This window comes from Rhinolophus sinicus, linkage group LG02 (assembly GCF_036562045.2).
Source record: "Rhinolophus sinicus isolate RSC01 linkage group LG02, ASM3656204v1, whole genome shotgun sequence".
NCBI lineage: Eukaryota > Metazoa > Chordata > Mammalia > Chiroptera > Rhinolophidae > Rhinolophus > Rhinolophus sinicus.
Window position 1 is genome coordinate 68,776,549 of NC_133752.1, and position 22,605 is coordinate 68,799,153.

The window sequence follows — 22,605 nt, forward strand, 5'->3', positions numbered from 1 at the left end:
GGAATGGACTTTGCGTAGAAATGACTGAAGTGCTATTGTTACTATATTTGCTATTCTGTTGGGAAAGGTGGAAGTGAAAGGGAGAATAAAAGTTAAGAGCCGGTCCCAAGCAGGGAGCCAGAGAATGCTGCTGGGTGTAAGATATATCACCTCCTACCAAACGTGCGTGGGGCTGAGTTGGATTTAGAGCAAGGCGGTGTCTGTGCTGGCCTTTTGGCCAGCAGGTAAGATGTTTTTCTTGCTCTCTCCTATGTCTGAAAGATTTTGAAACCAGCGCTTGTATGACTTTGCCAGATGCACATGAATTTATTATTTAGAAGCCGATATTGCTATTCTACATCTCAGTCTAAAATAAGACATAATATCATTTAGAATATTTTTTGTGTTCTATTAGGTTGGTGCAAAAGTAATTGAGGTTTAAAAAATTAAAAATAATTGCAAAAGCCACAATTACTCTTGTACCAACTTAATACATAGGTGGGGAAGGGATGTGTTTCTGGATTGAGTAGTGGTGGCTCGATTGTGAATTTGCAGTGCTATATATTATTACTGCCGGTTTTCATAATACTTGTGAGTTGTGACAATGCAAACATTGACCTTGTATAAGATATAAAGGAATCCCCATGCTCTAGGGTTTTGAGGAAATGTAGGTCAGTGATATTTGGGCAGAATGGTATCCAAGTATCCAGGTAAACTCTTAAGTAGAGTGGAATAAGAATTATTAAGTAAAAAGGCACAGCATACCGCATCCCTTAGGTGAGACAGTCTTAAAGAGAAGAGGAATGCAAAAAGTTCCCTAAAGTAACACTTCACTCGGCAGTCTGCAGTGTATTTAGTTAAGAAGGGTTAGTATAACCAGAGCAGGCAGAGAACAAAATAAAGGTACTGGGGAGGAAGGCAGGGAAGAGAAGGGGAGCAGATAGTAGAGGTTTTATAAGTAGACATCATATTCACAAAATGCATAAAGGAATATAATATGGGCTAAAGCATGACTTTATTCTGTAGTTTCTCCCTTTGGGTCAAGATCTTATGATTAAGAATCTAGTGAAAGCCAAGAGCCTTTCGTTGGTAGTTCCCCCATCTCTGTACTCCCCAACATACACCTTGATGCTCATTTTCTGGATCCCTAGAAGTCCATGACCCTAAATGAAGCCCTCTGGTTTAAGCTAATGCTTTTTTTTTTTTTTTTTTTTCAATTGAGTTGAAGCTGTTGACTGGGAATCTACAGAGAAGTTGGAGGAAGTTGAGATTCTTAACATTGTAGGCACTTCTTGGCCACCAAACTGAAGCTCAGTGTAAGGTCATAACAGTCTGATTTCAATCAAGAAAATAATGATTAGAGAGCTTCTCTGAGCAAAGATAAGTTGGGGCCAGGAGGAAGAGGGAAAAAATAGAAGGTGGCGTCTGCTCCCAAAGAGCTTAAAATCTGAAGTACAAGAACATAACTAATAATTATGGTGAAAAATAGTACATACTGTTTATGGTTCCACTGGTGTAAAATGATAGAAAACACAAATAAATTTATAATAACAGAAAGCAGATCAATGGATACCTGTGGAAGGGGAGTGGTGAGAAGAGGGTTGGGGGTGTTACCAAGGGGCACAGGAAACTTTTAGGGGTGATGGATATGTATACTATTGTGATTGTGGCAACCATTTCTCATATGTAAAAATTTATCAGATTGTACACTGTACACATGTACAATATTATATGCCAATCACAGTGTGTCTTGTTTTTTTAAAAAACAAATAATTGTTTATTGTTTTTTTTAAAAACAAATAATAGCAGTATATCTTTTTTAAAAAAATAATTACAAGCATTTTGAAAAGTCAGCTTATACAACATACTGAAAATAAAAAAAGAGTATGTCCAGAAAAAGATTAATTCAATAAATGACACAGAGGACCAGACAGTCAGGATTGCGGATTTTTGTACAACGGGGTGGGTCCCAGAGATCATCTGACTCCGTTTCAGACCAGTTGACCTGTTTTTTTTTTTTAATTACCTGAAACTGCGCCCCACCCTAACCAATTAAATCAGACCCCCTGGGTGTGTGCCCTGCATTGTTTTTTAAAGCGCCCCAAGTGATTCTGCTGTGCGCCAGGGAGGAAACCCAGTGAAACCCAAACCCTCAGTTTACCCGTGAGGATAGTGAGGCTGAGAGAGAGGGCGTTGTCTGCTCTGGCCACAGGACCCCTGGGGAGGGCAGCAACAGGACCTCGGAGGAAGAGGCACCCCTGAAACCATTGCTTCAGGGTGCCCAAAATCATACTCCCAACTCTAGTGAGGATAGTGTGTTTCAAGAACATTCTGGAACCTAGATATATTCTGGGGTGGCCAGTGGGAGGAATTACTCAGAGCCTCAAAGGTGCATTACTTAAAGATTGTGCTAACGCGTGAGAAGGAATGGTGAGAAAGGATGTTTCAAACTAAAGCTTCCTTTTGCTCCTTACATAACATCTACGCTAAGCCAGAGGATTATCATTATTGAAAAGAATAGCGGCAGATGCACCGGGCGCTCTGCTCTGGGGGATGGCCAGGTTGTTCCTTCAGGAACCAGAGTGAGTTCTCAGCATTGGGATGAGTGTACTTTGCACAACAGGGTCTTTTCATTGCGGTTCCCAGGTCACCCCCGGGCAGAAGTGTGAGTGGGCGAAGTCTGTCTGTGTGGCTTCTGCTCTTCCTGTCTGTCCCCCACCTGGGCACTGGTGAGGGTGCAGGGATGGCCAGCTGGCCATGTTGTAGGTTGTTTCCCATCTCTCCTCCAATCCAAACATCCCCGATTTCCAGGGTCTCATCCCTTCAAGGTTTTGCTTAACCAACTCTGGAAAACTAATTAAAGTTATAATGTTAAAGACAGTAATTGTTTTAACGAGTTATGTCCCTCCCTAGTATATTAAATAGGTTCCAGCAAGATAACATGTCTGGGAATTCTTTGGAATGTTATATAAATATAATTATCATTTGGGGCAATCAGGAGATTCAAAGTTTCAGACAAAAATTCTGACCTAGAGGTCAGAATTCCAAGCAACGTCCCGGGGGAGGGGGAGAAATATACCAAGATTTGGGATTTTCAGTAGAATTCCTCAAATCATATGTCTCATAGGGAATTCCCTATAGATTGTGGGCCCTGAGAGCTTTATTTTTCTGAAATTTTTTTGTTGTTGTTGTTAAATGCATTCATCTTCATCGTAGATGGCTGCGTTTCACTTACCTTTCTGAAATATGGGGACCCGCCTTAGGATCACTACAGTGGAGATAAAACATCAAGAAATTCTGCTCACAAGGCTTTATAAATATTACCTGGTTCCTTCTCCAGAGCAGCAGGCTGCCACTGGCAGAGCAGTTTGCCCAGCCTTAGTCACAAGGGACCTCCTTTCTTGGGGACCCTGTCCTGCAGCCTGGGGGAAGGGCCCCCCTCTATTCCTGTGACTCTGGAACCTTTCTTCCTTTGAGAGAGCTGAGATTGCTGCAGCTCCTGTTAGCAAGTGGCAGCTGCATGTGGCATGTCCTACCTCTGAAGAGGGGCATGGCCAGGGGAGTAATTAACCTCCCTCTGGGGAAGCAGAGTCTGTAGGCAGCTTAGAGTCCAGGGCAGCTGGGCAGAGGGCACAGAGTCTTCACTGGTGACTGGTGAGAGCAGTGGTGAGGAGGGAGGAAGAAGGTAAGCACTGTGCTGAGCCCGGGAGACCTGGAGACCAGGAGATGGGGAGACAGGGGACTCAAGCTCTGGGGGAGAGGATTAGGCTGTTGGCATCACTGTGGTGGCTAGTACACTGGCTTAATGCTGCTGTTTAGAAGCCGAATGTTTCTTCTTGTTGCCATTTGAAGTTTCACCAAAATAATAATAATAATTTAAAAATGAGGGACAGGTTTGCACAGCTGATACAACAGGTTTATATAACAGTGAAAGAATTTCTGCCTCCTTTGGATGACTTTTCTTTGAAAAGTCACCTTTATTTCCAAATTCTCTTAGTGTGGAATGGCTTAGTTCCCTTGGACATTTTTTTTTTTAAGGCTGTGTCATAACCTAACCTAATTAATTTTTAGAAATTGTTGATGGCTCCCTCAAGCTTTGAAAAAGCCAAGTGAATGAGGATGGTGGACAGAGCTGCGCAAAGATGAAATTGTTGACAGAAGGGTGACCTGTGGCCTCGAGTGATTTATAAAGTACTAACCTACTTATTTAAAAACCAACCCCTGAGGATCCTAAGGCAGTGCCTGGACTGCACCCATGTCTGCTCACCTTGGGTGGGCTGGTGGAGAACAGTCTTGAGGTTGCAAATAGAAGAGATTCTCCTGATGGGGGGTGATGCATCCGCCCTCATCCTGGCCCTGGCTCCCTCTGCCGCCCCTGCCTTTCAATGACCCTGATGTGGATTTGGCACTCCAGTGCTGTTGATTCTGAACACACGTGGGTGTGGGGTGTGTGAGTACGTGACCCAGCAGGTGCAGTACAGGTCGTCCTGTTTATTTGCTGGGACAGTGCCGTCATTGATCTTTGTGTTGAACACCCTTCCAGAGAACCCCAGTGTAGATTGGTCCTGGCCGAAGATTGCTTGGCTCGGGGAGCAGAGTATGGGTCTGCTAATCAGGAACCTGTATTTTATTTTCCGCTCTAATTCGGCTGCAAAGGAATTTTAAAGCGAGAGTGAGCCCAAAACATCAGTTGTGCCAGTGGATTATTAATAGCACCTCCCTTTCATTCTCAAAAATACCTGGCCAGAGCATTAAAGTATATAGTCTCATACGAACACAACTCATGAAGGTACAAGAGAGTAAAGTGAGTTTGCCCTAAATTTTAGGACTTAGAATTACTTGGTGGCTGACTCTGGGACCCAGGCCTGTCCACACCTCATCTGGTCTCTCTGCCAAGTCACTCACTCCCCCCGGGATTCACGTTCCCTGTGGGAAGCATTGTATCTGTACTGCTCGGACAGAGAGCTGGAATATTTTTATTGGCTTGCTCCAAACAAGTTCAGTATGAATGCTGGGGGTTCAAGGAATTGTTCCTCCCAAGGTCAAGTTACTCTGTTTGCTTCAGGTTCTAATGTTAGCTTATGGCCATATTTGGCCAGCGATAGAAACCCTTTCAAAAGTAGTCCAGTTAATTTTTACCCATCCTCATATCATTTCTCGTAAGTTGCTTCTAGTAGGTTTGCTAAAATGTGACCAAACATGAAAACCTCACCTGATGCCTCAGAGCTACTCTGTCTTTTTATGTTAAAAACAAAAACTAAGACATAAACAACCCATTGCAGACATTGATCAGTTCTAATCTCTTAGTGTTGACTTGGCAGGAAACTAATGGCAGTCATTCTAGCAATTAGATCTAGACAGATTACTATGGAAATTTCCTGGAATTCTTAAGGACATGACAGATGTGCTTAGATAGTCCAGCCTTTGTTGATGTGTTTTCATTTGCTTCCTGTGTGATTTCTCCCTAAGGAAGTTTACAGAAATAATCTTCCCTAGCTCTTATGTCCCTTTACTCCTGTCCAAATTTCTAGTGTCCTGGTGCCCAGGAGGGAAATCTGTTTTAGAAAAAAACTTCCATTCAATAACTTATGCCTGAAGATATATATCACTTTATTATGTATTCTTCACACCCTTCCCGGGAGCAGATTAGCTCCTTTAGGGAATGACTAGACCTGGGTTTTTAGAAAGCAGGAGTGAAAAAAGCGGGAGGTCATCTCCTGCTTTCATTACCAGTGTACCTGGTTCAGGGTTCACAAGGGAGGAGAGTCTTTGGAAGTAGCTCAGAAAGGTTCCTGGATGACTAAATACTAATAAAATCAGATCTATAAGGAATGGCAAGAGGACTTAATGTTATATAACTTGGATAAGAGAAGGTAGAAAGCCATTTGCTAATGGTGTGGAGAAGGATGGAGGGGGGTCACGGAGGTCAGTGGCCAGCTATTCACTTTGCCCTTTGAGGGGAAAACAGCCAAACCCAGGGATTGGTATAGGCTGCAGCATGAAGAGCATTAAGTGTGCAAAAAATACATTGGAAAGAATCACACCAGCAAGCTCTGAAAGGTGGGGCAGTTTAACAAGCTTTTTGATTTTTAAAGTCTCTCTTTTTTTTGTTTGTTTTCAGGCTCATGTTGACTTAACATGTTCCTTAATTCATAATACACACAAGACCCTTCTTATGTTTTACATCTCAGTCTGTTTCTTCTGCTTTCCCACTCTCCCTCTTGCTTTCTCTCTCAACTCAACACCACGTTACTAAGATCTACCTATGCTGCTGATGACATGTCTACTATTTCTAATGCATTATTTCTAACTGTTTTTTAATAGTCTGCTATCTAATCCTCTAGTGTTGGACATTTCTACTGCCTCTAATGCTCACAAATGAATATCCTCCTATGTGTACGCGACTACTTTTAGATTGGCCGGTGGGATACAGATGAAGGGAAAGGGGTGGGCTAGATAGCCTACGTCTTCATTAAACAATATGGGATATTGAATTGTCCATGAGAAATGGACACACATGATATCACAAGTTCTAGTTTAGTACTTCAAACATTTAGAAGCCTCTCTGAGTTCCTTAGTACTTTATAAGTGAGTGAAATAATTTTCTAGAACTTAAAGAGTGTGATTTTCCATGATCTCCCCTTCTCAATATCATTTTCTTAAACGTGGGCTATTCAGTTTTAGAAGCATTTCATTTTTCCGCAATGGTCATTGATGACCTGGGCAAAGCAATCTTACTGGTTATAAGGTTGAGTGAAGTTTTAAAAATGTCTCCCTATTTTAATGATTTCAAAACCTGATGTCATTCGGTTGCCCAACATTATATACTGAGTCACTGGGAAAGCCGGATTAGACCATTAATAATGGTCTCTTGTATTTATATAGCGTTTATAATTTCTAGTGCTATTCATAAACATAATCCGTCTCATTGAACCCTGTGAGATACATTGGGGTAGGGTTATAGCTTCAATTGTAGATGAAGAAAGGAAGGTTCAAAGCAGTTAAGTGAGCTGTCCAAAGTCACTTGAAGTTTTAAGTGACATCGCTGGAAGGAGAGTGCAGGTCTTCTGAGGCTCCATCCAGCCTCTTTCTGCAACAATATGTCTGAGGTTCAGAGAAACAATCTAGTGTAGGTTCAGAGTTATCCCCTGAGCTGGACTTTTTGGTGTATCTGTCCTTTTCAATGATTTTGTGATATTAATGAGTAGGCTAACGCTGCACAGCCTGTTTGTCTCATTAGTTGAACACCTGTTCATAAAAACAATTCAACTGGGGAAAAATAAGCCCCGTAGAACTGAGTCCCATGGCAACAAGCAACATGCGTAGTTGGACTTTGGAGCGCTACAAAGTACCAGATGTGTGTCATCTAACCCCATTACTTAATTACAGTCATAAAATAAGAACGGTAGTTGGACCATAAAAAACAATAATTGATTCAAGTATATCTGTGCAAAGTGATCATTTTATTTTCTCAAAGAGCCTTTTTTGTACATTTCACAATGTACACACAGCCTGAGCAAGTGGTGCCTGCTTACTTACGTTAGGCGGGTCACAACAGCCTCTGAAAGGACAACCGAAGCATCCACTGCTCACGCACATGCAATACCATGAAGGTCTCTAACTACTGTTCTTTACTATGTAATTAGGGATGGGGCAAAAATATTATAGAACCAGCACACATCTTTCAAAAAAAATAAATCATGATGACTTGTCTTCAGAATTAGAAATGAGCAGTCCTTTTCAGACTCAGGCACTGGGAATGAGAACGTTTTCAGAAAGAAACTATTTTTTCACACTCTAAAGTGACTGAATGGCTACAGAGCAATATGACAATTCTATCTACTTGATTCTCAACCATCTGTGTATGGCATATCTGTATTACATTCTAAAAATACCAGACTGATTTCTATCATCAGCATTTAAGTTTTTGAGCACCCTTCCTCTTCAATGCAACAAACACATACATCTCCCTACCCTACAGTCTATTGATCTAATTAATCTACTTAATTCTCTCCAAAATAAAATATAATTAGGAAGCTAAATGGGTGACTAAAAATTAATAACATACTCTAAAATATAAAAAGAATATTTATCTGCCATTTTAACTTATTTGTGCCATATTTTCTCTCCACAAAATGTTTAGACAGTTGATTTTTTAATTTGCTTCTTAGCATAATAGTGCAAACTTTTCTTTATGCTTTCATGTTTTCTTTAGAAAATATTGAGATTCCCACCCCACCCCACCCCCTTCTAGAAATCTATTTGTCTAATTTCTTGGTGTATTAGGGCATCAGGCATTTTCAAAGAAGACATCTGATAATTCAATTTACTTTACAAGTCTCACCCTTCCTGTATTATCTGGTTTGAAAAACCCTGAGCACATGGCTGTGCTCCATGGAAATCTCTAGTACAAGCTGTTTTTGTTCCTTTGTTTATATTTGATCATAGGACCAAACTCGGTATGAGATGCGATGGGTATTCACACTTACTAAGCATTAGCACAACCACACTAACAATACCCAAGGCAGGCAGAGGCCCAAGCATGATTCATCCCACCAGACAAATCTCTACCCTACTTATTCAAACTGCAATAAAAATGAAAGCTCAGGAAATTTGAAGCTATACTGTATCCTCTTACCTTTAGCCACAAAACTGCAACAATATGCTTTCCTAAAAGCAAAAATCAGCCTCCTGTTTGTTACTGTGGCTAGGGGTATGTGGTTCTCTCCTCTAAGATCCTACCAGACCCACATCTTGCCAATCTATAACAGCAGTATAGAGGCCTACATTCAACAGGAACATTTTTGCTATTCCACCCCTAAGTGAGAAATTGAACATCTTACATATTAGGGGACCAGATGTCCAGGTTTGCCTGGGACACATCTGATGTATGGCTGGTGCCTTAGCACCCCTTTTGCAGGTTGGACGACAAATTATATGCTCATGTTAATTTAACAGCCTGAATATTAAAAAGCACTTTGATTCAAAATGTTTCATGGGCTCCTCAGTTATCCTTTGAAGTAGAAACCAGGCATGAAAGGTTTGGCAGATCAGGGACACAGCTGAGAATAGACCACTGTATTCCCCTTTCTCAGATCAATGATATCAGCACACTGTTGATGAGAAATAACATGATGATTTAAAACCCAGGCCATTCTTATTGTCAGAATTTTAGAGGAGATATGATCTCAGGGGTCATCTGCCCCAATATCTTCACTTTTCTGGATGAAAAAATAATATAACTCTCCTAGAAATGTGTATGTCATTTTAATTTTCTAAGATGTTTCATGAGCTAACCTCACTAGACCACAACTGCAGTAAATAGACAAGGAAAGAAGTTTTCAGCCACATTTTATAGAGAACGATGTTTTCAGTAACGTTAAAAACCTCAGCCACAATCATGTGACTGTTAAGTAGAGGAGTTAAAATTGAAATCCAGGTCTGACTCTTTACACAGTGCTCTATTACTCCGTACCTGTTCAATATTTTCATTTAGTAATGAGGATTTACAATATATCCCCTACCTATAATGTATCCGTTGAAGACATACAAACATTCTCCCTGTACCTAATACTATCTACTCAAAAGAACTTTATTTCTGCTTCTCTCTTTCTTTTCCCACCTATAAAGAGCTCCAGCCCACAACGAAACTGTTCTTGTCTGACAGCGCTACATGGTGGCTGGGTAGGCACAGAACCTATCTCCTTCCTTGTCCGTTGCGTAGAAGGATGAGGAGGAGAGGACCATGCAAAGTAATCGCTGGCTTTCTCTTTATTTTCATTAATTATGTCTCAAACAACCTACTTGTCACATCAATACTTTTCAACACCCCCCTTCTTCCTCTCTCCCCCTTTATTTAATCTATGACACAAATACAGCTCTAATTATTATGCTTTTATAAGATAAGGGAAAGTCATACTTTTTGAAGTGAAAATAAAGTTTAATCTACACACATTCAATAAGTACATACATTCGACCATGTGTCAGAGACGGTCTGGACACGAGATACATTAGAGTTGTGCTGTAAACCTCTAACATCAGCAAAAGTTCCCTGAAAACCCCTCCTATATTTCATTTCTCTAGGCCAAATTTTAATTAAATCTCCTTTTTCTTAAGCATTTACGTTCACAATGAAATGTTTTCTTATTAAATTTCACTAAGGTATTTCAACAGGATTATTTTCTACTTTTTTTCAGTAACCAATAGGTAGTGTTTTAGTTACACTCCCTTTTTGTGAGTTAGCTTGGGATTCTGTCTACAATTTGTAACGTTCTTTCTAGAGAAAACTGTTTTCTGAATTCAAAACAATCACCACAGATACAGACCTCTGGTAAAGCAACCTGTTTACAATATGGAGATTTCCTATAAGGAGATTATGGAAATGAGATTGCCCTCTTTCATTTGTCCATTTATTTCTAAGGAGGTAGACTAAATACTCCATTTATCTCACAGCACACTCAAAAAGAAGCCTAAAATTTTATTATTGTCTTTCACCATTTTCCTGTATTTTCACATACAAAACTTGGGATTACAACATGAATTGGGCTAGCAATAAAAATAACTCAGTGTGTATACAAAGAATTTTATATCTGGGGTTAATTAATGATTAAATCACTGCTGGAAGTCATTCACAGACACGCTCCCCTCCATTAGCTTTTCAAAATATCTTGCTATTTTCTGTAAGTTGCCATAGAAAGACAGCACCACTAAGAGACTTGTTCCAACAACAGTTTCAAGAGGTTGCTTCATCAATTCAAACAAACTCTACATCTAGGCATTAAGTCACTGAGCAACAGTCACTGAGATCCAGCTGGTTTGGTTGAAGCCAACCTTTCTATTCCATTCTGTCAGATGCTGTATCTTTTTCCCATTTGTGTACTCTATCATTCCCATAATGCCATGTTTCAATGATGTCTGCACCAAATAAAGAAGGGTATGTGGGGAAAGAAAGTCAGCCTGTTCGGCAGTAAGAAAAGATGATATAGGAACATTTGTGACAACATGGATGGATCTTGAGAGAGTAATGCTGAGCGAAACAAGTCAGACAGAAAAAGCAGAGAACCATGTGATTTCACTGATATGTGGTATATAAACCAAAAACAACAAAAGAACAAGACAAACAAATGAGAAACAGAAACTCATAGACACAGACAATAGTTTAGTGGTTGCCAGAGGGTAAGGGGGGCGGGGGGTGGGAGATGAGGGTAAGGGGGATCGAATATATGGTGATGGAAGGAGAACTGACTCTGGGTGATGAACACACAATGGGATTTATAGATGATGTAATACAGAATTGTACACCTGAAATCTATGTAATTTTACTAACAATTGTCACCCCAATAAATTTAATAAAATAAAATTTAAAAAAAAAAAAGAAAGTCAGCCTGGCTGGTGGTGCTGGTGATAGTGACTGAAATCACCGGCTAATCCATTTAGCTGGGTCAGAACCCTGTCTGGTCACCAAGGTTGATAAACATGCTAAAGAAAGGGAAGGTGCTGCTCCCAGACTAGCCTACTCCACAGGGAGGCAGAGCACACACAGGACACCACCTCACTCCTGTCCCAGGTGGAACCACATAGCTTTACTGCTTCTCTTTCCACAACCCCCATCCAGGCTCTTCTGTCTACACTGCTACTTGATACAAAGAGAAAATACAGTGTAGTGGTTAAGAACATGGATAGAGAAGCTAGACTTTCTGGGTTTGAATCCCTCTTCTGCTACTCACTAGAACTGAGTTTGGGGAAAGTTACATCCATCTCTTTGGGAAAGGTATGTAAGTTTCCATCTATACCAGTCTCCACACGTGTAAAATGGAGACAATAAGAGTGCCTATCACATAGTGTTGCTTCCTCTAACAATTAAATGAGTTAATGAATCTAAAACACTTAGGACTGTGCCTGGGGCATAGTAATTACTCAATAAATATGGTGTAGTTATTGTCATAATAGGGGTAAGGTTTCCGTATGTAACTCAAAACTATGAATCAAATCTGTGCTGTTTGAAGCAGTGAGGACCAAAAAATATTATAAGGCTAAAAGGTTATTTTTCCCAATGTTATGTTTTGGTTTTGAACATGGCCAGTCCTGGTTGTTGAAAACACAGAGCTGTGTCTTCCTAAATTATGTCCTAAATCAAGTCATGTTAGATGCCATTGGTTAAGTTCAGTTTAACAGACATTTAATGAGTACCTATTAAGTGCCAGATACTGCTAATGAATGCCGGAGAGATATAAATTTATAAGACATGACGTATCCCCTGTAGGAGAACATAAAATTTAGTGGGGAAGACAGGTCCATGAACAAATTATTTCAAAACAGTTTCAATTGGTCATTATTCTCATAGGCCAAGACAGCCTAGAAAAAATCTAGCAACCAATTCATAGATTATTTGTTCTTGCTTATTTTTAACTTTCTCACTACTCATCTTCTTTCCTATTAATGTTTCCTCATTAACAGGTAAGAGGAAAAGATAAATTGGAGAGTGGTGCGGAGGAAAGAAACCATTATCTTAGTGAAAATACCACAACTGAGGTCAAATCAATGTACAATGTAGAGAGAAAATGTGCTTAAGATGTGACTCCCTGAAATCTATGTAATTTCACTAACAATTGTCACCCCAATAAATTAAAAAATAAAAAAAGATGTGACACCTCCTCCCCCAACCTTGTTAGTCTTGAGAAGTTCCATCCAGGGATACATCTTCTGATGAAGCAATATATACAGCATTTGATTTTTTCTTTTAAGGTTCTGATTTCAACCATTGTGCTTTACTATTCCAGAAAGATTAAAAAAGAGAGACTGTAACCTAGAAAGAGTGAAACTTCTAAACTGTTCTTACCAGTTTGCCAACCAGGAGACCGAATGCCTAGCTCACACTTATTTAAAGAACGATAATCTCCTTTGTAAGCAAGCACTTTACAGTTTAGAAATGCTTTCCTTGCAATAATGTATGAACTTTACAACAAAGCTGAGAGCTAGGCAAATGTGTGTATTATTATATTCCCTCTTCACATGAAAGAAATGGAGGTTCAGCAAAGCGAGGTTTTGAATGATTAATACTCAGGACTTCTAATTATTTGATCTCTTTACTACATTACCTCAAACTTCATTTTGCTCTTCATTCTGCTGGGTTTCCTGAGACAGGCGGGCTTCTAAGGCAAGAGGAAAGTAAATCTAAAGAGGAGGACCTGGAAAGTAATTAACTGAGTTAGCAACTACACAGAGCACATATAAAAGTGCACATCAGATATGCAGAACTTAAAAGAAGGCAACACTTCATATTTTTAAGCCTTGGATTAGCTACTGAGAAATAATGCCAGAGCAAGGCTGAAACATCAAACACCAAACCTCATCACAGTTTCGCCTGGGGGAATCAGAGGTACTTGGGATGCTATGGTCACTGGAGACCAGTTGGAATGGCATGACTGCAAGTGTTAGTTGGCATCCCAGTCTTTCTGCCTCAATGAGTCAAGTGCAGCCTGTTCTGGAAGAACAGTGTGCTTGTCACTGTGAGCTGGCAGGCCTGTTCTGCATGTGCCTGTAGATGTTACACTGGGTCAAAGATTAAAAGCTCAGATCTTACTGGACGAACATGAACAAATGTCCCCAATTTATCTGCACCTCAAAAAATGGAGTCAGAACAAAACTTGAAGGGGGCGACTCCATTATCTCTTGGTTGCCTTGGTGTCAAGTAGACACCAGGAGACGTGTGGAGGTCTGCAAGAGGGCTGCAACAGCAGCAAAGGAAATGAGGCTGGAGAGACCACAGTAGGTCAGCAATGGGCTAGCCCACAATGGGAAAGACTGGCTGCCTCCAGTCCCGATTCTTCACTAACGTGAGAGACAATAATTAATTTAGAGCTCAGTGATTCCAAAGTGAGAGACAATAATTAATATTAGAGCTCAGTGATCCCAATAGGTGATTCAGTGGTATCTTAGGATTTCTGACACCCGTAGAGCATAAGGAGAATACATAGCATTTTGTATGTATAAATCAATCTTGACGCCCATGACATCACAAACCACCTTTCCTGCTGTAGCCAGAATAAAAGGTAGAATTCGGAGTCTTCTTCTGATGCTGTAGACACGTGAGTTAACCACAAAACAGGACTAATTCCATTCTGATTCCTAAGATAGGCTTGTGAGAGGCACTAAAAGAGTAATACCAACTTGCTTTTGATCTGGAGCTCGGCACCCTACGATCACCGTATTGCAGTCCAAACACTTGAGCCCATTGTTTGATTTTACATGTTTATATCCTATTTTAAACCCGTGGCTTAATAGTCTCTCTTACACTTCCTATCTATCCCTACATCCTTTCTTCTTCTTTACTCAACCATTTAAAATTCAACTGTGGTGTTTTTCTTTGGAGACTTTGATATTCATTTCGAGGGGAGGGAATAATTGATACGGTTAACACATTTTTGAAAGTGCAGAATCAAGTTCTGACTCCCAGGAGCTCTGTAAAGGGGAAAATTGTAACATTTTCAGCAGAATACAGACAAGGCCTACTGTAATGACTTTTCCATATATCTTTTGTATTGTTCTTGGTGACCAATGGAAATAGCAAGCTAGCCTGGAGACAATCTAAACTCTCAAAACATACCTCAAATCTCCTTCTGGGCTGGAACAGGAAATACGTTCACACAGTAAACAGTAAACATATGGAACCTTTTAGCCCCAAGAAGTTAAGCAGGCTGAAAACATAAATAGCTTCGAGAAGGTTTAGATATTTTGCATGGATAAAAAGAGTACCTAAAAATAACGGCAAAAATTAAACACTTGGCAATACAAGTAAGTGTTTAACGAGGCTGTGGAGCAAAGGAAATACCATGCACTGCTGGTAGAAATGTAGTTTTATTCAACAACTTTGGAAAACAAGTTAATATTATGTTGTAAAGTTAACAGTCACGTACCTTATAACCAGTGCCTCTTCGTGTATATAACCTAGAGAACCCCTCCTAGACGTGCTTCAGAAGGTATATACAAAAATGTTCAGCGAGGCAATGTCACCATAGCAAAAAACTGGAAACAACCTAAATATCCATCAACAGGAAAAAAACATAAAGTGTGGTGTATTCACAAAACAGAAACAACACTGAATATGAATGAACTTCTCTAAATGCAGATATATGGATGAATCTTGGAAGCATATTGATGCAAAAAAGCAATTCACAGAATTGTACATAGTGATACCATTTTGATACATCTCAAAAATATACAAAACTGAAAACAGTGTGCTTTTAGGGATCCATGCATATATGATGGAACTACTTTAGAAAGCAAAGGAATGATTAATACAAAAATCAGAACCTTGGTTTCCTCTGGAGGCAGATAAGTCAGAGGGTAGATTGGGAAGGAAACATGCGCGTAAGTAGCTCCCATAGTCTTGGTAATGATTTAATGTTTAAATTGGGTGGGGTTCACTAGTGTTTATTTAATTTATGCTTCATAGCTTACATGTACATTACATATATCCTTTGATACCTAATGATCTTTCAGTGGAAAATGAAAATGTTTACTTCCTTAATCATCTAGGTAGACTTAATAAGAAACAACTCCTGGCACATACTTATCCTGAAAATGTAATTTGGTACCAATACTCAGATTAAACTGTGGGCAAATGCACCATTGGTCTGATCAAGGAGGTCTTTTTTTTTTTTTTTTTAATAAAATTTCTAATTTCAAAGTAATAAACGTGAAAACCCGGAAAAACATAAAAAATTTAGTTCACCTATAGTTCAACAATCTAGATATAACCTCTGTTAATGTTTTGTTATATTTTCTTCCAGTTTTTTTTTTTTTTACTATGTAAAATTGCAATCAATATAGTGCTTAAAAATGTATTTTCCCATGTAGGTTTGAAATCCTGTTTCCCTGAAGACAGCAATGATGCTATGTGAACATGGTATATACATAGCCTAATGTTCAGTTTTAAGTCATATTACATATGTTGTCCAAATAAATGATAACTTAAATTTTAACATTTCCCTCACTGGAAAATTTAAGAAATTAGAGAAGGATGATCAAACTCAAGGTTGCCAAATCTTTTCCACTGTAATTTTTAGCTTCTAAATCAATTATGGAAATTTGTACGATGCAGTGGAAGGAATTTTTCTTTCAATAACCTGCTTTCTTCAACTCTGATCTCAACACAAGAACGCATTTTCCTGAAAGATTTTTAAAAGGGTTTTATGTTATTTATAAATTTTTGAAAGCATGGGAAATTTTCTCTTGATAATTCCTAATTTTAAAGGCATTTCCCCCATTCCTGACCATCTACAAAAGATTAATAGCAGGGGGTCTAAATTTTTTTTCCAATGTGTATTTCTAAAAGCTTATTGCTAGAAAATTACCTCAACCTACCTTCCACTCAAGTGTTGATATTACACACAGCATCAAAATTAGAAGATATTTTAATGCATCTTTACATGTTAGGCATAAGGTATAAGAAGTTCTAAATACTTATAGTTTATATTAATGATTAAATCTCATAAGAGCTGAAATAGTTTTTGTGTCTCTCCCATGCTGGATCCCTAAAATGTGCTTCTGATTCAGGAGGTCTGTAGTGGGCTTGGACATTTCTACAGGTGATTCTGAGGCCCAACCAGGCAGAACTACTGCTCTAAGCTTAGGGACAGCAACCAAACAAAAACCAACACAAAATGAAACTCTCTCTTTTTCAACCAGCCCTGTGTTTGCCTGGGGAGGCAGATCAATAGTCCACTCCTGTTGGTCAATTTCTGAGAGACACTGACAGCTTGGGTGACCCCCTTCCCACTCTGTCCAGAGTAGTTCTGTAAGTGATAAGTGGGGAAACCCTAACCCCTTCTAAAGACCCACCACTTTTCTTAGGGAAATGGCAGCACATCATTTGTCTCACTTAAGAAAATACAAAATGCTTCAGGAGCCCATAGCTTCATCAAGTCCACGGTGAACATAAAGGAAATTTGGGCTTAAGAAAAGTGGGAGATGGCTCTGAAGAATGATCCATCTGCTGTTTTCGCTTTTGGCCAGCTTACCATGGGGCTTTGTTTATGAGGAATATCTGTCACCAATAACCTTTTTCTCTTGGTTTGATATTGGTAGCTTTACAAAGAGGTTGGAATGGCTGGAACAGGGAGAAGAAGATGAGAAATATGAGTGCACAGCCACCTCTGCAGGTTCCCAGTTGTAGCACTCTCTGTGGGCTAGTTCATATAGGTAAAACATCTTTAAAATAAGTAACTATAGGATTAGGAGACAAAGGTAAAGCTGTCTACCCAAGCATTGGAATTAATTTAGAAAAAAGCCACCAGTTTTCATTTAACCACTTTGAAAAGGTTTATGCATTGTCTTCCCCTATCCACAAAAGAAAACACAATCACAAGACAAATTACTCTTTGAAAATTTCATAAGACATTAATAACCACAGCAACAATAGAACTTGTGCTAAAATTAAAGTTTAAGAAGCTTTAAAATATTTTCAGTTCTTTTCATCTGAAATTGTTTAGACTACCTTCAGAGAAACTTTTCAACAGTTTCCTTACTGGAAAGAGTTGAGAAGTTTTATAAAGCCAAGGTCACTAGGGTGATTTGCTTTATAAGTTTCCTTTAAGAGAAGGAGAGAAGAAACAAAGCAGTAGCAGTAGCAGCAGCAGCATCAACAGCAAGCCCTTGTCAGCCAAAGAGGGTTGAACTAACAGATTGAACTTTGTGGAGAAATAACAGGTAGATCTGACTGTAGGGGTTAGATCTTTCATCCTCATTTCTAGAAATCAAGTTTGTTTGTTTGGTGCACCTTGGAGAGGTAGGTGCTTTCAAATGGTCCTCCCAGAAATCTCCTTAGCAGGCAGCCAAATCCAATGGCCCTCAGCCAACTAACTAGAGTAGTTTAAAGTCAACAGGAGCCTGTCCATGAAACCTCATATAAAGTCCTGTAACAGGAATCCACAAAAACATAATAAGAGAAAATGCACCTGATTAAATGGAAGAACATTAGTCACCTTTGAATTATATACTAGCAATTAAATAACAAAAAGAGGAAAAGAAGTTCTGCATAACAGTCCTTGAATATGAGTCCAGTTTAGAAATCTGTACATTTGATTAATAGTTCTGAAGGACTAAGAATTCCACAAAGAAGCAGCAAAAATTTTCATGGAAGAGGCAGCATAACTATGTCAATGGAAATAGATGGAACATTTCTAGGGCAAGTAATAAGATCAGATGCAACAGTTTCCTCTCTCCCATGTTTTTAGGCAAAATGAGCAGTGGTGCGTGGGTCCCTTGGGTGGCTGTGGCTGGAATTGCCATCCTAAGAGATAGATAGTCAATACCCATTCAAAATGGTAATGGCCTGCATTTAGGCTGTTGCCCTCCTGATTTTTTTCTGCCAACCTAGAGACAGAATGGCCTGTTGAAAAGGGTCTAGCAGAATACAGATAATGTATTATAGAAATGTACACTTGAAACCTATGTAATTTTACTAACCACTGTCACCCCAATAAATTTAATAAAAAACAAAACAAAAAGCACAGTGAAAAAAATTTTAAAGGAATTAAAATAGTATAGTAGGAAACATCCATTTAATTGAAGTTAGTAAAGGAGAAACAAATTAGTAATGAGACATAGAAAACAAAAAAAGCATGAATGCAGATATAAATCCAACTACATCAATAATAACATTAAATGTGAATGGATAAAACAATCTGATCAAATGCAGAGGTGGTCAGACTGCTTTAAAAAAAAGAAAAAAACAAAACAAGATCTAACTATATGCCTTCTACAGGAGGCATATTTTAGATCCAAAGATACAAAAAGGTTGAGAGTATACTGTACTTTCATTCTCTACTCCCTTCCTCCAATACATTTTTTATTCAGAGTCTGTGGCTTGAAATCACCTAATTGCTTTCTATTACACTTAGAAACAACAAAATAAATCCAAATTTGCTGTTCCATGTTCAAAGACCTACATCACGGGATCACCAAGTGGGTCTTCAGATTAGAAGCATCAGCATCACCTGGGGACTCATTAGAAATGCACATTTGGGGCCCCACCCCGGAAGAAAAAAAAAAGAAAAGAAAAGAAAGGAAAAGGTCTGGGGGTGGGAGATGAGGGTAAGGAAGATCAAATATATGGTGATGGAAGGAGAACTGACTCTGGGTGGTGAACACACAATGGGATTTATAGATGGTGTAATACAGAATTGTACACCTGAAATCTATGTAATTTTACTAACAATTGTCACCCCAATAAATTTAAAAAATAAATTAAAAAATAAAAAAAATTTTAAAAAGGAAAAGGTCTAGCAGAGCACAGGACTGAAACTGAAGCTAAGGCTTTCAGTTCTAGGTCCTGGTCACTAGTACAACGTGGGGAAAGTAAGGCTTCCTGGGCCTCATTCTCCTGGGCTGTTCCAGGAGAGGACTGGAGGGGTTCATCTCCAAGGTTCTTTCCAGCTCTGAAGTTCTGTGTCAAAGTAAGGGAGAGACTGATGCCAACAGGAGAGGAGGTATTTCTGACCTGGCTTGACCCTATCCTGCCTCAGCACGGTGACAAAAATCACTGCTAAAGGTTTTAGGGGGAGCACAGAGCTCCCGAAAAATGCAGGGAGATTATATAGTGACCTGATCAGTGGCTTGAGCCCCAGACTCTCACAGTAGAATGGCTTCTTGTCTTTTCTGAAAGCCTCTTCAATTGACCTAGAGGAGAGGTAAAGACATTTATTTAGGGAGCCTAGGATGCAGTCACAACAGAAAAGGTAACATTAGGCATGCAGGCAGACCAGTGGAGGGTGGCTCACATCCAAACACAAACCACATCAAAACACGCTCAGGATTGTACTGGATGATTTTGCAATTGTTTGTTAAAACAACAAACCAACATGATTCCCACACTTGCGCTTGTCTTTTACAGTCAGCAGCGTCAAGTCCTGACCTGTTTGTACCAAATCCACAGCCAAGATTGAAGACTCTAACTTCTTATACCTTGATATATCTTAAATTGGGGGGAGGGAGAGGAGGGGTACACAGCTCCCTTTTTTTTTTTTTTTTGAGTCCCATTCAGAGGCTACTTAGGAATGGAGAACACGTAGCTGGAAATCATGTCCAAAATCTGTTAGAGCAGTATTTGACTCTAAAGTAACGAAGTACAACAGACCTTGAAGCTTGTAATACACCCATTCTCTTGACTTTGCAGTATATTTTAATACAATCCGAGGGAAGTCTGAGATTTTAGAAGACAGTTGCTATAGGTTGTTCTCAGTTGGGCTTTGGCTTTATCTTGGAAGTCCTCACCTAGAGGGACCACCTGTAGGTGAAGTGGGCTACCTACCACACGCTGTGCAACAATGACCAGGCCACGTGGTGCAGTGAACAGCCGTGTAGGCTGGAGGCCTCGGACTTAGAAAAATCGCCGGGTGGAGAAGTGCAGGCAGAGCCCGCTGATTGCAGAGTGACTCAGACAAACCCTCAGGTGGAAAGTTCTCCTGATGCTCAGTTCCCGGTCTTTCTTAGGAACTCCAGAGTAAATCCCGTCTCTGTGGACCTATCTCCACCTCTGTAAAAGGGAAAGATTAAAAGCGCCGCCCCCATTTCCCCAACTTTGAGAAGTCACTTCTGTCCTGTGGGTCATTTCTTTGGAAGAGGTGTGGGTGTTACAACCCTCCCCCACGAGGGCCCCGAAGTACTAAGCTACTTTAGAGGCAGAACCACGGATACCGGTGAGGCATCCCCGCTGCGGACTGGGGTGTACCCGCCCACGCCATCTGTCAAGCCGGTCCCCGGGGCAGAGCCTTCTCCCCGGACGAAGCTTTGACGGCGGTTTTTCAAAATCTCGCAGCGCTTCCTCCACTCCTTCCTTAGAGCCTTAGGGCTGGGAGGGCACGCGGCGTCATCTTCCTCCCAGCACCCCAAATCGGGGGCCTGGAGGAAACTCGCTGTAAAATTTGCCGGGCAGGTCCCGCCGCAGCCTGCAGCCTCCTGGGACCCGCGCAGCCTCACGACTGCGGGAGGGGACAGACACCCCGCGGGCCGAGGGCGCCGGGCCGCGCCCGGATCTGCGTCCCTCCCTGCGTTCCGCCTGCTCACCGCAGCCGCTTCTCCTTCCCGCAGCCCCGCCGGGACCATGTCTGCGGAGACCGCGAGCGGCCCCACCCAGGACCAGGTGGAAATTCTGGAGTACAATTTCAACAAGGTCAACAAGCACCCGGACCCCACCACGCTGTGCCTCATCGCGGCCGAGGCCGGCCTTTCTGAGGAGGAGACCCAGGTGAGCCCCGCACGCACCCCGCGCGCCCCGAGCCCTGCCCCCGGGACCGCCGCGCCCACCCTCGCCGGGGCCAGCTCGCGAATGTGGAGGTCCCGCTCGCCCTCGCCTCCCGCCTCTCGCTGCCCTCTCCCGATCGTTCATCGCTTCTGCCTGCATTCCAGGACCCTGCATCTCTCCCTCCGTTGCACCCCAGCTTCGGGGCTCCATGGGTGCCCGGTCTGGCCCTCCATGCCCAGTCCGCGGGGGCTCCCCCAAGAGCTGCGTAGAAACCTCACGTTCTTTCTTCCTTCTTGTTTTCCCACTGTCCGCTACAGCCCTGGGTAAACGCTGTCTCCTCCCTCTGGGTTGGGAGCAGCGTCCCTGACCCACTCTTGCCTCGCGATCCCGGGCTCAGTTTCTCCCTTGGGCTGTGAGCAAAACCTTCCTGAAAAGTGCTGAGCCCAGTGTCCTCAGATCTATTCTTCGCGGGAATGTCAGAGCTGGAGGGGACCTTAGCGATCAACTATAAATTCAGACCTCAAGTTTGGCAAACGAGGAAACTGAGGCCCAGCGGGAGGGAATTGCCCGGATGGCATGGGTCGTTAAGCATGCTCTTTCCACTACCTCACACTGCTGCTTCCTTTAGCAGCAGAGCTAAAATTGCATATATTAGCCAGGGAGATTTGGTTCAGATTTTTTAAATTTCCCCCTGCTCTAAGGTTTAGAGTCTTTTTCTGGAGTTTTCCAAGAAGGTAGACATCAGACATGACAGCTGAAGGGAGTGGACACAGATGTCCCCTTAAATGCATTGATTTATTTATCTGTTTTTAAAAGCTATAAGATCCTGAAAATTGTTTAGGGTAAAGAATGCAACACTATCCATGATTATTAACCTCCAGGTGCAGTTGTTGGCTGCTCCAACTGACTTTTTTTTAAAACCCTGTCTAAACTCTGACTTATATTTTCCCTTGGGTCACGGAAAGACAATTAGTTATGCATGATAGTACTACTTGGAACTGCTCTAGCATCTCTCCCTTGGTATCCCAAAGTACTTCACATCTCTAGTCTCAGCTCTAAAGCAGAGACGTTCTTATTCTTCCCAATGTGTAGACCATTAAACACTTGGTTCTCTCCTCACCATGAGTGATATTCAGTTGAGGCTTAAAAGTTTGTAATGGTTGCTCCCATGGATCCTCAAACCAAGACCCCCAGCTCCAAGTCCAAAATGCTTTTTACTAATTAAACCAGAACTTGTCCTTAAAAAATGCTCTCGTTGCTAGGTCAAATAGAGAATCAAGCATACCTGTTTTTAGCAAAGGGAACAGATGTCGGGTTAACTAGCACCAGAACTTAATGGAAGGTGATTTGCAGTAATCCAAGTCTTACAACTCATTTCTTGG

General features: G+C 40.9%; 1 protein-coding gene across 4 annotated transcripts in view; it reads left to right on the forward strand.

Moving 5' to 3' along the window:
- HOPX (HOP homeobox) overlaps positions 1 to 22,605 on the forward strand; it is a 28,812-nt gene that overhangs the window by 426 nt on the left and 5,781 nt on the right. The window contains exons 1-2 of one of the 4 annotated variants that reach the window (XM_019740143.2): positions 75 to 224; positions 21,070 to 21,226. In XM_019740143.2, the coding sequence (XP_019595702.1) occupies positions 21,083 to 21,226 (144 nt within the window). In that variant the 5' untranslated portion in view covers positions 75 to 224; positions 21,070 to 21,082. Of the gene's footprint in view, positions 1 to 74; positions 225 to 3,509; positions 3,665 to 19,999; positions 20,679 to 21,069; positions 21,227 to 22,605 lie in introns of those variants that run through there. The other 3 variants (XM_019740140.2, XM_019740142.2, XM_019740139.2) reach the window with 3 other exon arrangements.